The sequence below is a fragment of the Acinonyx jubatus genome, chromosome A1, assembly GCF_027475565.1.
Source record: "Acinonyx jubatus isolate Ajub_Pintada_27869175 chromosome A1, VMU_Ajub_asm_v1.0, whole genome shotgun sequence".
In the NCBI taxonomy this organism is placed as follows: Eukaryota; Metazoa; Chordata; class Mammalia; order Carnivora; family Felidae; genus Acinonyx; species Acinonyx jubatus.
This window is the reverse complement of record NC_069380.1, coordinates 733,480-748,360: the sequence shown is the minus strand read 5'-3', so window position 1 is coordinate 748,360 and position 14,881 is coordinate 733,480. Positions and strand designations below refer to the sequence as shown.

Sequence of the window (14,881 nt, the reverse complement as noted above, 5' to 3'; positions counted from 1 at the left end):
GTGGAATAGTTTTGAGAAGAATAGGTATTAACTCCTCTTTAAATGTTTAGTAGAATTTTCCTATGAAGCCACCAGGTCCTAGACTTTCGTTTGTTGGGAAATTTTTTAATAGTAACTCAATTTCTTTGCTGGCTATTGGACTGTTCAAATTTCTGTTTCTGTTTTAGTGGCTTATATGTTTCTAGGAATTTATCCATTTTTTTCTAGGGTGTCCATTTTGTTGGCATACAGTTTTTCATAATATTCTCTTATGATTATTTATATTACTATCATGTTAGTTGTTACTTCTCTGATCTCATTTGTGATTTTTATTTTAGTCCTTTCTCTTTTTTTCTTGATATCTCTGGCTAGAAGTTTATCAATTTTACTTTTTCCAAAGAACCAGCTCCTCGTTTTATTGATCTGTTCTTTTGGGTTTTACTTTTTAGTTTCTGTATAATTTATTTCTGCTCTAATCTTTATCATTTCCTTCCTGTTTTTTTCTTCTTTCTTTCTTTTTTGTTATTCTTCTAGCTTCTTTAGACGTAAGGTTAAATTGTTTATTTGAGATTTTTCTTGCTTCTTGAGGTAGGCCCATATTGCTATAAACTTCCCTCTTAGGACTACTTTTGCATCATCCCAGAGGTTTTGGACTGTTATGTTTCAATTTTCATTTGTTTCCATGTACTTTTTAATTTTTTTTTTAATTTCCTGGTTCACCTATTCATTGTTTAGTAGCATGTTACTTAACCTCCATGTATTTGTAGTCTTTCTAGATTTTTTCTTCTGGCTGACTTGCAGTTTCATAGTGTTGTGGTCAAAAAGATTTATGGTATAACTTCGATCTTGAATTTGTTGAGCCTGGTTTTGTGAGCTGATGTGATCTATTCTGGAGAATGTTCTGTGTGCACTTGAAAAGAATGTGTATTCTGTTCTTTCAGGATGGAATATTCTGAAATTATCTGTTAAATCCATCTGATCCAGTGTGTCAATCAAAGCCATTGTTTCCTTGTTGATTTTCTGTTTAGATGATCTACTGATGTATGTGGGATGTTAAAGTCTGCTACCATTACTGTATTATTATTGGTTCGTTCCTTTATGTTTGTTACTGTTTTATGTATGGGCGCTTCCAAGCTGGGTGCATAAATATTTACAACTGTTGTATCTTCTTGTTCAATTGTCCCATTATATAGTGTCTTTGTTTCTTGTTACAGTCTTTATTCCCAAGTCTATTTTTTCCAACCTAAGTATCATTACTCCAGCTTTCTCTTGATATCCATTTGCATGACAGATGTTTCCTCATTCCCTCACTTCCAATCTGCAGATGTCTTTAGGTTTAAAACAAGTCTCTTGTAGGCAACATATAGATGACTCTTGGTCTTTTATCTATTGTCATCCCATGTCTTTTGATTGGAGTGTTTGGTCTATTTACATTCAAAGTAACTATTGGTAAATATGTATTTATTGACATTCTATTGCTAATTTTGTGGTTGTTTCTGAAGATTTTCTCTGATCTTTTCTTTCTTTCATGTTTTGTTGATTTTCTTTACTGATATATTTAGATTTCTTTCTCTTTTGTATGTTTATTAGTGGTTTTTGACATGGTTCCCATTAGATTTGTATATAACCTCTTTTACATATAGCAATCTATATTAAATTGATGGTATTTAAGTTTGAGCTCATTTTCTCTCCTCTACTCCCCACATTGTAGGTTAAGTATATATTAGTATATCTTACGTCCTTTCTTTTGTGTATGAGTTCCTTGACTGATTTTTTATAGAAATATTCATTTTTACTGTATTTCATACCTCTATACTGTCACTTTTGGTCTATCTTTTCAAAGAGTCCTTTTTAACAGTTCTTTCAGGGCTGGTTTAGTGATTATTTATTTATTTATTTATTTATTGCCCAGGAAACTCTCCTATTCTGAATGATACCCTTGCTGGACAGGGTATTCTTGGCTGCAGATTCTTCCCATTCACCACATTGAATACATCATGCCACTCCCTACCAGCTTGCCAAGTTTCTGCTGAAAAATCTCCCACTAGCCTTATGGGCTTTCCTTTGTAAGTTACTGACTTGTGTGTTGCTGCTTTAAAAATTTTTTCTTTATCACTGTATTTTGCAAATTTAATTACAGTATGTGTTGGCATGAATCTGCTTTGTTGATTTTGATGGAAGTCTTCTGTGCCTCCTGGATATGGATATTGGTTTCTTTTCCCAGATTAGGGAAGTTTTCAGCTTTTATTTCATTAAATAAAATCTCTGCCCCCTTTTCTCTTCCTTCTTCTTCTGAGACTCCTATAACATTAATATTGATTGATGGTGTCACTGAGTTCCCTAAGCTATTCTTTTCTTTTTTTTTTTTTGTCTTTACCTATTTTTGAGAGAGAGACAGAGACAGAGTGTGAGCGAGGGAGGAACAGAAAGAGAGGGAGACACAGAATCTGAAACAGGCTCCAGGCTCCGAGCTCCCAGTACAGAGCCCAATGTGGGGCTCGAACTCACAAACTGCGAGATCATGACCTGACCCAAAGTCAGACACTTAACTGACTGAGCCACCCAGGTGCTCCATTAAGCTGTTCTTAAATTTAATTTTATTATGTTTTTAGAGAGAGACTGTAAACAGGGGAGAATAGCAGAAGGAGAGAGAGAATCCATGGTCAGCACAGAGCCCAACGTGGGGCTTGATACCACGATCCTGGGATCATGATCTGAGCCAAAATCGAGTCAGATACTCAACCACATGAGCCACACAGGAGCCTCCCTAAGTCTATTCTTGTTTTGTGTAATTCTCCTTCTGGCTTTTGTTCAACTTAGTTACTTTCCATTACGGTCTTCTAGGTCATGAATTTGTTTCTCTGCTTCTTCCATACTGCTATTCATTTCATCAAGTGTGTTTCTCACTTGTTTATTTAAGCCCTTTATCTTTGCTATGTTATTCCTTATCTTTGTGTTAAGGGTATCACTCATGTCTTCCACTCTTTTCTCAAGTCAAGTGAGTATACTTATGATCACTGCTTTAAATTCTCTATTAGGCATGTCATATATGTTTTGCTTACATTTCTGACCATAGCCTTGTACTGTTTTTTCATTTTGGATAAATTTCTATGTCCTCATTTTGTCTGCCTCTCTGTTTCTGTTAAGAAAGTCAGCAATTTTATATATACAATGAAATACTACTTGGCAATGAGAAAGAATGAAATCTGGCTATTTGTAGCAACATGGATGGAACTGGAGAGTATTATGCTAAGTGAAATAAGTCAGTCAGAGAAAGATACCATATATTTTCACTCATATGTGGATCCTGAGAAACTTAAGAGAAGACCATGGGGGAGGGGAAGAGGGGAAAAAAAGTTAGAGAGAGGTAAGGAGGAAAACCATAAGAGACTCAAATACTGAGAACTGAGGGTTGATGGGGGGTCGGGGAGAGGGGAAAGCGGGTGATGGGCACTGAGGAGGGCACCTGTTGGGATGAGCACTGGGTGTTGTAAGGAAACCAGTTTGACAATAAATTATATTATATAAATACACACCCACCCACCCACACACACACACACACACACACACACACACACACAAAAGAAAGTCAGCTATGCCTTCTACTCTTGAAAGTAGTAACTTTATGAAGAGGATGTCCTGGTGTGCCCTGCAGTGCAGTGTCCCCTGTTCACCAGAACCTGGCACTTAGAGAATATCGTATGTTGCTTATACTTGGCTGTTGTATCTTAGTCACATTTCCTTTCAGTGCAATTGTTTGCACTGACTCTCTACCTTTGTGGGCTGTGCCCGCTCTCTGGTGTTAGTGGGACCCAGGCAAGACAGCTCTGAGGGGGGCATGCCCATCAGGGAACTTGGGAGCAGGATGATGTTGTTAGCAAATTTTGGGTTGGGCCACTAGTCCAATGCTGGATTCCTTGAAGTGCTATAGCAGCTGGGAGCTGTGCATGGAGGTGGCAGGGGCTAAAAGGCTGGCATGGTGCATGATGATAGCTGGGTATGGGTGGGCCTGGTGCACGAGAGTGGGTGGGAGCATGTGGCTGGGTGCAATATGCTAGGTATTGGAGTGAGCGTGCGTGGCTTTAACAAAATTCATCCTGAGTCCAGGACCAAGGTTAGCAGGCCTGGAGCGGGCGAGTTCTCAGGAGAAATCATGGGCATGGCATACTGCTAGCACATTAGGTAGCAAGTGTTTGTGCAGCTCTGCCTCCTATAGGTGGCTCTGAGTTTAGGCTGGTGGGAGTGGAGAGGAAAACAGCACCTGCCAGCTCCTTTGTTTTCAAAGAAGTCCCCCAACATGGTCCAAAATCAGTACGAACAGATCTGTCTCCTCTATGCCCCCAGTGTTGTATGCATGCTGTTTTTATGTTGCCTCTCCACAAAAGTTGCTGTCTCTTTAAGGGTGGCCACCTAGCTATCACTCACCCTAGTGGCCAGTGCAGTTGCAGGTTTCAAGCCCCACTGGTTTTATAAACTCACAGAACTCGGCTCCTCTGGTTTTTAATGTTATGGGGATTAGTTTTCCCCGTGAGGTCCCTGGTGTGAGGGCCCATTTCTCAGCTCTCTCCATGCAATGCAGCTCCCTCTCTCCTGCAGGCAGCCTCTCTCTGCCTTTTTGATCTTCCTAACCTTTCAGATGCAGCTTCTTCTCTATATTTAGTTGTGGAATTTCTTCCGCCTGTCTTCAGATTGCTCTCCAGTTTACTAACTTGGATGTAGACGTTATCTAGTTGTAAATATGGGATGGGGTGAGCTCTGGGTCCTCCTACTCCACCATCTTCCCAAACTCCTCCCAAAAAGGAAATTAAGAAAACAATTCCATTTATAACAGCACCTAAAAGAATAAAACACTTAGGAATAAATTTAACCAACAAGGTAAAAGACTTACAAACTTACTACAAGCTGCAGTGATCGAAACAGTATGGTACTGGCATCAGGACAGACACAGAAAAATCCAAAAATGAACCCATACATCTACGGCCTATTGATTTCTAAAAAAAATTTTTTTAATGTTTATTTATTTTTGAGAGAGACAGAGACAGAGCTTGAGCGGGGGAGGGGCAGAGACAGAGAGGGAGACATAGAATCTGAAGCAGGCTCCAGGTTCTGAGCTGTCAGCACAGAGCCCAATGCGGGGCTCAAACCCACAGACGGTGAGATCATCACCTGAGCCAAAGTCGGACGCCCAACCAACTGAGCCACCCAGGCTCCCTGGCCTATTGATTTTTGATAAGGGTGTCAAGTCCAATATGGAAACAAATTGTGCTGAAACAACTGGATTTCCCTCCCAAAAAAGGAAGCTGGACCCTACCTCATACCATATACAAAAATTAACTCAAAATGAATCAGACCTAAATTTAAGAAATGAAACCATAAAATTTTTAGAAGAAAACATAGGGGTAAATCTTCAGGACCTTGGATTTGACAATGCATTCTTGAATTTAACTCCAAAAACAAAAACAAAAACAAAAATAGGTGAGAGGAGTTCATCAAAATTAAAAACTTTTGTGCATCAAAGGACATTATCAACATAGTGAAAAGGCAACCTATAGAACTGAAGAAAATATTTACAAGTCGCATCTGAAAAAGGATTAATATCCACAATATGTAAACAATTCCTATAATTCAAAAATAAGACAAACAAAAAACTAAGAAACGAAACAGAAAAATAAGGCAAACAACCCACTTAAAAAGGGGAAAGGACTTGACCAAACATTTTTCTAAACAAGATATACAAATGGCCAATAAGCATATGAAAAGATGCTTATCACCATTAGTCCTTAGGGAAATGCAAATAAACCCATGAGACACTATTTCACACCAGTTACTAGATGGGTATATTAAAAGAAGCAAAAACATGTAAAACAAATGTGTGTGAGAATGGGGAGAAATTAGAACCTTCTAACATTAGTGGTAGGAATGTAAAATGTTACAGCTGCTGTGGAAAACAGTTGGCAATTCTTCAAAAAGTTAAACAGAATTACCTTATGGCCCGATAATTCCACTGCTGGGTATACACACAAAAGAACTGAAAACAGGAATTCAAACAAGTATTCATTCAACCATGTCCAGTAGTGTACTGTTCACAACAGCCAAAAAATGGAAATAATCCAAGTGTCCTTCAACAGATAAATGGATAAACAAAATGTGGTATACACATACAATGAAACATATTCAGTCTTAAAAGCGAAGGAAATTCTGACACATTCTATAAGATGGATGAACCCTGAAAATACTATGGTCGGTGAAATAAGCCAGAAATAGAAGGACAAATATTGCATGATTCCACTTACATTAAGTACCTGAATTAGCAGATTCACCAAGACAGAAGGTAGAATGGTGGATACCAGGGGTTCAGGAGAGGAGAATTATTGTTTAATAGGGACAGTTTCATTTGGAAAGATGAAAATGTTCTAGAGATGGACAGTGGTGATGGCTGCGTATCTACCCAAATGAACTTAACGACTCTTCTGTCTCTATGCATTTGCCCTTAAAAACATTAAGATGGCAAATTTTAAGATACATAAATAGAGAAACATGTATGTGAAACTACAATAAACAAGACTTAAAAATTACCTATTGTCGTTTGCCCATTTTCTCACTCATTTATAATAATTTTTCTTTTTAATGTTTTATGGCTATCAAATCTTTATCATACATTGGGGTGCTTGGGTGGGTCAGTTGGGTAAGGGTCTGACTCTTGATTTCAGCTCAGGTTATGATCTCACGGGTTCGTGAGTTTGAATACTGTTTGTGGTTTCAGCTGTCAGTGGAGAGCCTGCTTCAGATCCTCTGTCTCCTTCTCTTTCTGCCCCTCCCCCCGTTCATGCTCACTCTCTCAAAAATAAGTAAACATTAAAAAAAGTCTTTATCACATATATTCCAAATTTTTGCTCCTCCAGATTTCTGGTTTATCTTTTCTGCTCAATATCCAATCTCACTGAGAAGCAAGAATAGATGAAATAGTTTTCCACTTGACCTGCAGAGCACTATTCTATCTTACACTTAACACCTGCCTGATGTTATTCACACAACCACCGAGGCAATAAACTTTCCAAACCAAAGGCCAAGTGCTGGTCCCTCTCCTTTTACCCTTCAACATACCTACACTGCCTTTCAATCATTCTGCCACCTGTAGAAAGACCAACATCGGTCTTGGATTGGAAACTAGTAGAATTGAAAACTAAGAAATAATGGGAAAAAAGTGCAACTTAACTTTTAAAGATAAGCCTCATAATCTTAAAATAAAAACTAAGTCTAAACTGATACAGTTTGATGGGTCAGTTACATAACAGGATGAAGGGACCGATGCTTGTGCCCCATTATTTTTATGTGTACATAGAAACAGTAGTATCTACTACTCAATGTAGCTTTTAAACCCTTATTTACCTTCAAATGGGACAGAAAAAAATGTATATAAATAGAGGAAAAAGACAAAATCAGTATTAACAACTGGGGGATATGCACGAAGGTATATGTGAGGCTATATATAATTCTTACAACTTTTCTGATGACTAAAAAAAAAAACAGTAAAAAAAACTAGTAAACATTTACTTCTACATTGAACACAGTTATAAATTTAGTGCTAGCTGTCAATTAAGCTCAACCTGGTCAATGAGAGTAAGTGCATGAACAACCATTCTCAAGTATTAAGTAGCACATCTCAATTCTAGCTCCAGATTTCATTTGTTAATAACTGTTATTGATCTTTATTTCAGCAGTTTGTTTCATTCATTCATTGAACAAATATTTATTGAAAGTCACTATATGTTAGGAACTTTGAATCTTAGAGATACAACAGTATAGAAAACAGATTAAATCCATGAACTATATGTTCTTTTACAGAAATCCTGTAGATCCAAATATTGCCCAGGGCTTTGCCATATATTAAATTTCATGATAAATTGATCTTCAAAATGCCAGAAACAGTCTATTTTCTTGGTAGCCAAGTTTTCTTTTAGCTTACTCAGTGAGCCAAACCAAAAAGGCAGAAGACAGTCCTCCTATCCTCCAAAAGTGCATACATAAAGTCTCAAGGCCAATGGGTCCCAGTGTATTATAAGCATGAAATGTTAAAAAAAAAAAAAGTGCAACTGTAATTAAGCATCTCAATGGATTCCAAATGTGTTAATAATAGAAGTAAAAATATTTAGTCTGTTGTAGTGTTGCTTTAAAGTCGACAAGGAACACGTCATAAAAAATGTTACAATAATCAATAATATTAGGAATATGAAACTGAGAACAGCTCATGCATGTAAATTATTCTCAAATTAGTTTCCCATATTTCTAGCTTCAACTTCCTAAGTAATGGCTGCCTTGCTTGCTGGCAACAATATTATAGATTTTAAATAACCCAATTAATCAAGCAAATATTCAATGTTAAACAATATATAGATACATGTCAGTTAAAATTAAAATTTTTTTAAGCACATGGAATATTAGTAATACTCTCAAATGTTTAGAAATTAAGCAATGTATTTACACATAAGTTATAGCTATTGGAAAATATTTTTACCTGAATGAAAACATAGTACAAACATAATTTATGAGTTGCACCTAAACTAAGATCAGAGGATAATTTATAGTACTAAAGGCATATAATTTGAAAAAAAACAAAGGCTGAAAAACAGTTAGCTATGTATCCACCTCAAGATGTTAGAGAGGAGCCTGGGTGGCTTAGTCGGTTAAGCATCTGACTCATGGTTTGGGCTCAGGTCATGATCTCAGTTTGTGGGTTCAGGCCCCACATTGGGCTCTGCACTGACAGCATGGAGCCTGCTTGGGATTCTCTCCCTCTCCCACTCCCTCTCTCTCTCACTGCCCCTCCCCTGCTCACAGTCTCTTTCTCAAAATAAATAAGTAAACTTAAAAGAGAAAAATTATGTGATCATCTTGACAGATGCAGAAAAAAAATTTGAATGAAATTCAACACCCATTCATAAAATTATTTAGTAACTAGAGATAGAAGGGAATTTCTTTAACCAACTGAGGGCACATACGCATAAATCAAATGTATTTCTGTATATGAGCAACAAACACAATGGAATTTTCAAAAAGACTACTACTGCATCAAAAATATCAAATATACCTAAAAATACATTTAAAAAAATTTTTTTTAATGTTTATTTATTTTTGAGAGAGAGAGTGAGACAGAGCATGAGCAGAGGAGGGCCAGAGGGAGACACAGAATCTGAAGCAAGTTCCAGGCTCTGAGCTGTCAGCACAGAGCCCGATGTGGGGCTCAAACTCACGGACCACGAGATCATGACCTGAGCCGAAGTTGGATGCTTAACCGACTGAGCCAGCCAGGTGCCCCTACCTAAAAATATATTTAATAAAAGATGTTTAAGACCTCAACACAGAAAACTATAAGACATTACTGAAAGAAATTAAACTGATCCTAAATTTATCCACAGATTCAATGCAAATTCCAGTAAAAATCCCAAGTTTTTATGTAAGGAAATTGGCAAGTCGATTCTAAAATCTATAAAGCATTGTTAGAGAAAAATAAGAAAGATCTGCTCAATGAAACATGACCCCCACGTTACACTATGCACAAAATCAATTCTAAGTGAAGTGTTAAACATAAAATCTGAAAGGGAAAACAAAAGAGCACCTAGAAAAAAAATTATAGAGAATATCTAGGGTAGAGAAAGATTTCTCAAACCAAACATAAAAAGCACTCAACATCACGACAAAGTTTCCTTACATTAACTATATAAACTGTTCATCAAAAGATAGCAGGGAAAGAGATCTGCTCACATCACCAACAAAAGGTATGAATCCAAATACGTTTCAACAAATCAATAAAGACAGACAACCCAGTAGAAAGACATTTCATAAAAGAGGATAACTAAATCTCCATTAAGTATATGAAAAGATGCTCAATGATTTCAACACTGATTACTAATGTAGGATCAGAAAAATACAAATTAAAAGTAGGAAATACCATCATGAACCCATCAGAACTGGCTAGAAATAAAAAGTCTGACCATATCAAGTGCTGACAGGATGCAAAACAAAAGGGAATCTCATAAACCATTAGTAATAGTGTAAATTGGTACAACCGCTTTCAAAAATAGTTTCCACTGAACGTTGAAGATACCTGTGTCCCTTAAGTCTGAACAATTCCATTTAGTGTTTATAACCAAGGGAAACATGTACACAATGTATCAGGAGACATGTTCATCACAGAAGCATTATTCGTAACAGCCAAAACCTGGAAACAACCCAAATGCCCCTTAACAGTAGGAGAAAAGATAGGCTGTAATATATACATGCACCCGAATAATGTGCAGCAATGAAAATGAAATAAAATACAGCTCCACACAACATGGATTAAATCTCACAAAGATATTGTTGAGGGAAAAACCCAGACACACAAAATAAATATTGTGAAATTCCATTTAAAGGAAAGAAAAAGGGGCACCTGGGTGGCTCAGCTGGTTCAGTGTCTGACTACTGATTTCGGCTCAGGTCATGATCTCACAGTTGGTGAGTTCGAGCACCGCACTGGGCTCCACGTGCTGACAGTGCAGAACCTGCTTGGGATTCTCTCTCTCCCTCTCTCTCTCTCTCTCCCCCTCCAGCACACACTCTCTCTCAAAATAAATAAATAAACTAATAAATCAATAAATAAATGAAAAGAAAGTATGAAAAGAAAGAAAGAAGGAAAGAAAGAAAGAGAGAAAGAAAAAACAGGTAAAAAGACACTCAAGTGTCAAGGAATGCATCCTTAGATGGAAAAATTACAAAGCAAAGCACGAAACCTATTATCATATAATAATTCAGGACAATGATTCTGGGTGAGGATGGGGGTACTGATCGAAAAGGGGATTCAAAAGAGGTTTTTAGGGATGGCAGTCTAATATTTCCTCATTTGGGTGGAGGTTACACAGGTGTTGGCTTTGTGATAATTCACTAAATTGTGTAACTAAAGTATTTACTTATACACTACAAAATCAAATCAAATGCCCATAAACTGGCACTAAAAAAATGCCAGTTTTTTATTATATAAAAATGACTCCTATTCAAAATTGAAGGTAAAACCCAAGATTTGTCAGATTCATTTAATTCTTCTGAAAACATACAAAAAATTAGTTAGCAATAAACTGAAAGAATATATAAACGCCAATATATAAATTTATATATAGATTTAGCATTGATGCTGTTCCTCCAAGCCAACCCTTATCATAATGACGGTCTTAGTCTATCTATCAGGATAGCACAGTCTGGTGGCTTACGAACAACAGAAATACCATAGACGACAAGATTATAAGAAGGCCAAACAAACTGCTACCAGGACCCTTTTGTTTTTCAACTGGCTGGCTCACTCAGCAGTACTTCTAAAGTAACTGCCACAGTCCTGTTCTGCCGAGTTAATACTTTTCATCTTACAAATCACTCACTTGCAAGAGCATCTAAAAACACAAGGCCCTGAAAACTAGAATTCTCACCCAATTGTACCCTTAATGTCTTAAACACTTAAGCTTCTTAGTTTCATCCACTTTTGATTAGAATATGAGACTTTGGGTATAGTGCCTACAATTCTTTGGAACCAGATATATTAAATACTGTATGAACTTAACTATATTGGAATTAAAATACATTAAAAAATATTATACCAAATAGGTGAATCACCTTAATTCTAAAGCTTTTACTCTCTTAACCAAATATTTTTCTAAATATCTTTTTTTTAAAGGTTTATTTAATTGGTTTAAGGCGGGGGGGGGGGGGGGGGGCAGAGAGACAGAGAGGGAGAGAGAGAATCCCGAGCTGGCTCTCCACTGTCAGTGCAGAGCCCTACACAGGGCTCAGGAAACAGGAGATAACAACCTGAACTGAAATCAAGAGTCGGATGCTTAACCAACTGAGCCACCCAGGTGCCCAGATTTTTCTAAATATCTTATATGTGCCAAGCACCTGTATTAAATGAAGGTGATACAAAAACAGTTTAAGATTGGCTCTATTCTCTTGGGGCATCTGGGTGGCTCAGTTGGTTAAGCATCCGACTTCAGCTCAGATCATAATCTTGTGGTTTGTGGGTTCGAGCCCTGCGTCAGGCGCTGTGCTGACAGCTCAGAGCCTGGAGCCTGCTTCAGAGTCTGTGTCTCCCTCTCTCCCTGCTCCTCCCCTGTTCACGCTCTCTCTCTCTCTCAAAATAAATGAACATTAAAAAATTTTTAAAAAGACTGGCTCTACTCTCATCAAGGCGCTTTTGTAATATATTTGGGAAAACTATACAAAGTTCCTACGTTTACTGTATTGCAAGTAACAATAATATTAATGGCATTAGACTTCAATTATTTATCCTCAATAGCCAGAACTTTTCAGTGTAAGCAACCGTGTACGCTATAATTCATCTCTATATCCTCAGAACTTAACACTGCACCTAGCGCAAAATATGTGATTTAAAAAGAAAAAAAGTTTGCTGAATGAATGGACAAAAAAATTAACACAAAGTAGCACGTGACAAATAGAAAACAACAGACAATAAAAAGAACATACCGATCCGACTACGATATGGGACCTTTGGTCATCTCACACTTACCTACTGAGACAAATTAGTTACTAGTTTCCTTATTGTCCATCCTTCCACCCTCTCTCCTTCACCCCAGCCTGCAGTCCATGATTCGTTCACTCATTCAATAATGTGATATACACAAAGCACTTACTGCACGACAGGCAGTGGATTGAGTACCACTGATACAAAAAGTAATAATAACCATATTTCCTGTATTAAAGGAGCCTAAACCTAGCAGGAGAGGCAGACATATATAAAGATTAGTGCTTTAAGTGCTAAAACAGAGGTCTTAACAAAGTGTTACAAGGGCATAAATGAAGAAGCACCTCACTCTGCAGGGACCAGGGTCAAAAAAGGATTTCACAGACAAACTGACTCCGGGAAAGAGAGTAAGACCTGAGAGACTGAGGAGAAAGAGAACAGTAAGCGCCAAGTGTGATGAAAAATTTCACGTATTACTGTGTGGCTACAATCACATAATATGCAAGAAGAGGGGAAAGAGAATGGTCAGGCTTTGGAGACCTTTAAATGCCACCTCCTGGACGCGATTCTGAGCACGAGAAGATCTGAACGATCTGAAAGCAGAAAATCGATCACGGCCTTGGAAAACACTGAGACGATGGCGTGGACGACGGACTATGAGAAGCGGCACGATTTCAGCGTCACTCCTTTCCAGCACTGAGCAGTGGCCCCAATCAGTTATCTAAACACTGATGACCGTGACAAATCCTTCACCAACGGTCGGCCCCCTTGATACTCACACACCGCACCCTACACTGCTTCCTCTCTTCTGGCCACACAACCCTTTCAAACTTCTTGAAACGTACCCTCACGGCCACGGACAGCCCAAGAGTCCGTCCAGGGTTGTCAGCGCAGGGCTCCCAACGTGCGCGCGCTTGCGTCGGCTCTGGATGTCACGTTCCTTTCCCCCGCCTACGTCTTGTGTCTGCACAAGCTTTTCCACCTTGTGAATTCGGGGAGGGCTTCGCGTTTCCGCGCGGCAACCCTCTACAGAACTCCCATCGCTCCCCGCTTCTGCACTTCAAGCCCTGCACGCCCAGCCTCGCCTCCCCCGGCGCCCACGTACCCCCTCCGTCTTCATGTCCAGTATCTTTTCCACCTCGAACACATCCTCCCCGTCCTCCTCGCTGTCTCCAACGGCCTCCGCTCCTTTCGTGGCTGCGTCCTTCTCTTGGCCCACTGCTCCAACACCTTCTCCTTCGACTTCAGGAGACTCACCATTGCTGTCGGCACCTGAAACAGTTGCGGTCACGCTCGCTTCCTCCGCAACCGCCGCAGCCGCCGCCGCCGCCATAATAGGAGCCTAGCAAACCGCCGAAGACGAGCGGTCTGCGACACACACCCTGGCGGTTCCTCGCGCTCCGCACTCGGCTGTAATCCACTCGGGCAGCGTGACGCGACTGAGAGGGAAACCCGCCAATGGCGGGCTCGGGACCCTGGAGCGACACGCGCTTAAGCCAATCAGATGGAGGCGGGCGCGCCGGGGCCCCGCGGAGCCTACGGGAAGCGGGTGGGCGGGCGGAGGGGCGCTCCGGCGGAAGGGCGGGGCGGCTCGGGCCGTGAGAGACTAGCGCGCTGGGCACCTCCGGCGCAGGCGAGGGGTACCGGAGGGCTGTTTGGGATCCCCTGACGCGAGGGGTGGGAACGACTCGGGGGAGGGGCTTGTCAGGGCGCGTGAGGAGAAAGGACGGAGGCTGACGGGGTACCTCGGAAGCGGGGGCTCCGGCGTGGAGCTGGAACGGGCGGCGGAGGCGGGCTCCCCGGTGCTTCCCGGGTGGGGAAGGGGTGGCCGGGGAACACCGGAGCGCGGGAGCTCGTCCTGGAAGAGAAGCTGAGGCGCTTAAGGGGGGTGAACGCCGCGTGGGGCCTCCTCCCTCGTCCAGAGCGCGCAAGGGCCCAGCCCTGGGCCTTCTAGGAAAAACAGCGCCCCCTCCCGCCCAGACCTGAGCGGGCCGGAACGCGATGCCCGGCCTTTCGTGCCTGTGTAATTTTGATTCGTTTAACGCATGTGAACGAGCCAATCAAACATAATTCAGAGTTGTATTGTATTTTATTAAGTATTGTTTAAAGATAGGAAAAAAATTTTTTTAATGTTTATTTATTTTTGAGACCATGGGAGAGACAGAGTGTAAGCGGCGGGGGCGCTGACAGAGGGAGACACAGAATCCAAATCGGGCTCCAGGCTCTGAGCTATCAGCACAGAGCTGGGGAGGGACTTGACTCTGGAACGGTGAGATCACGAGCCGAAGTCGGACGCTTAACCGACTGAGCCACTCAGGCGCCCCGGAAAAAAAAATTTGTTTTAAGGAACTGGCCAAAAAACATTTGTTTTCCAAGTTCTAGAGATTTTTTTCCCCA

At 40.2% G+C, this 14,881-nt stretch overlaps 1 protein-coding gene across 2 annotated transcripts in view; it reads right to left on the bottom strand.

The window, feature by feature from the left end:
- Positions 1 to 13,911, bottom strand: part of MPHOSPH8 (M-phase phosphoprotein 8) — a 53,341-nt gene extending 39,430 nt beyond the window's left edge. The window contains exon 1 of one of the 2 annotated variants that reach the window (XM_027064483.2): positions 13,590 to 13,911. In XM_027064483.2, coding sequence (XP_026920284.1) covers positions 13,590 to 13,817 — 228 coding nt within the window. In that variant the 5' untranslated portion in view covers positions 13,818 to 13,911. The remainder of the gene's footprint in view (positions 1 to 13,589) is intronic. The other variant, XM_053203970.1, reaches the window with a different exon arrangement.
- Between the last annotated feature and the right edge of the window lie 970 nt (positions 13,912 to 14,881).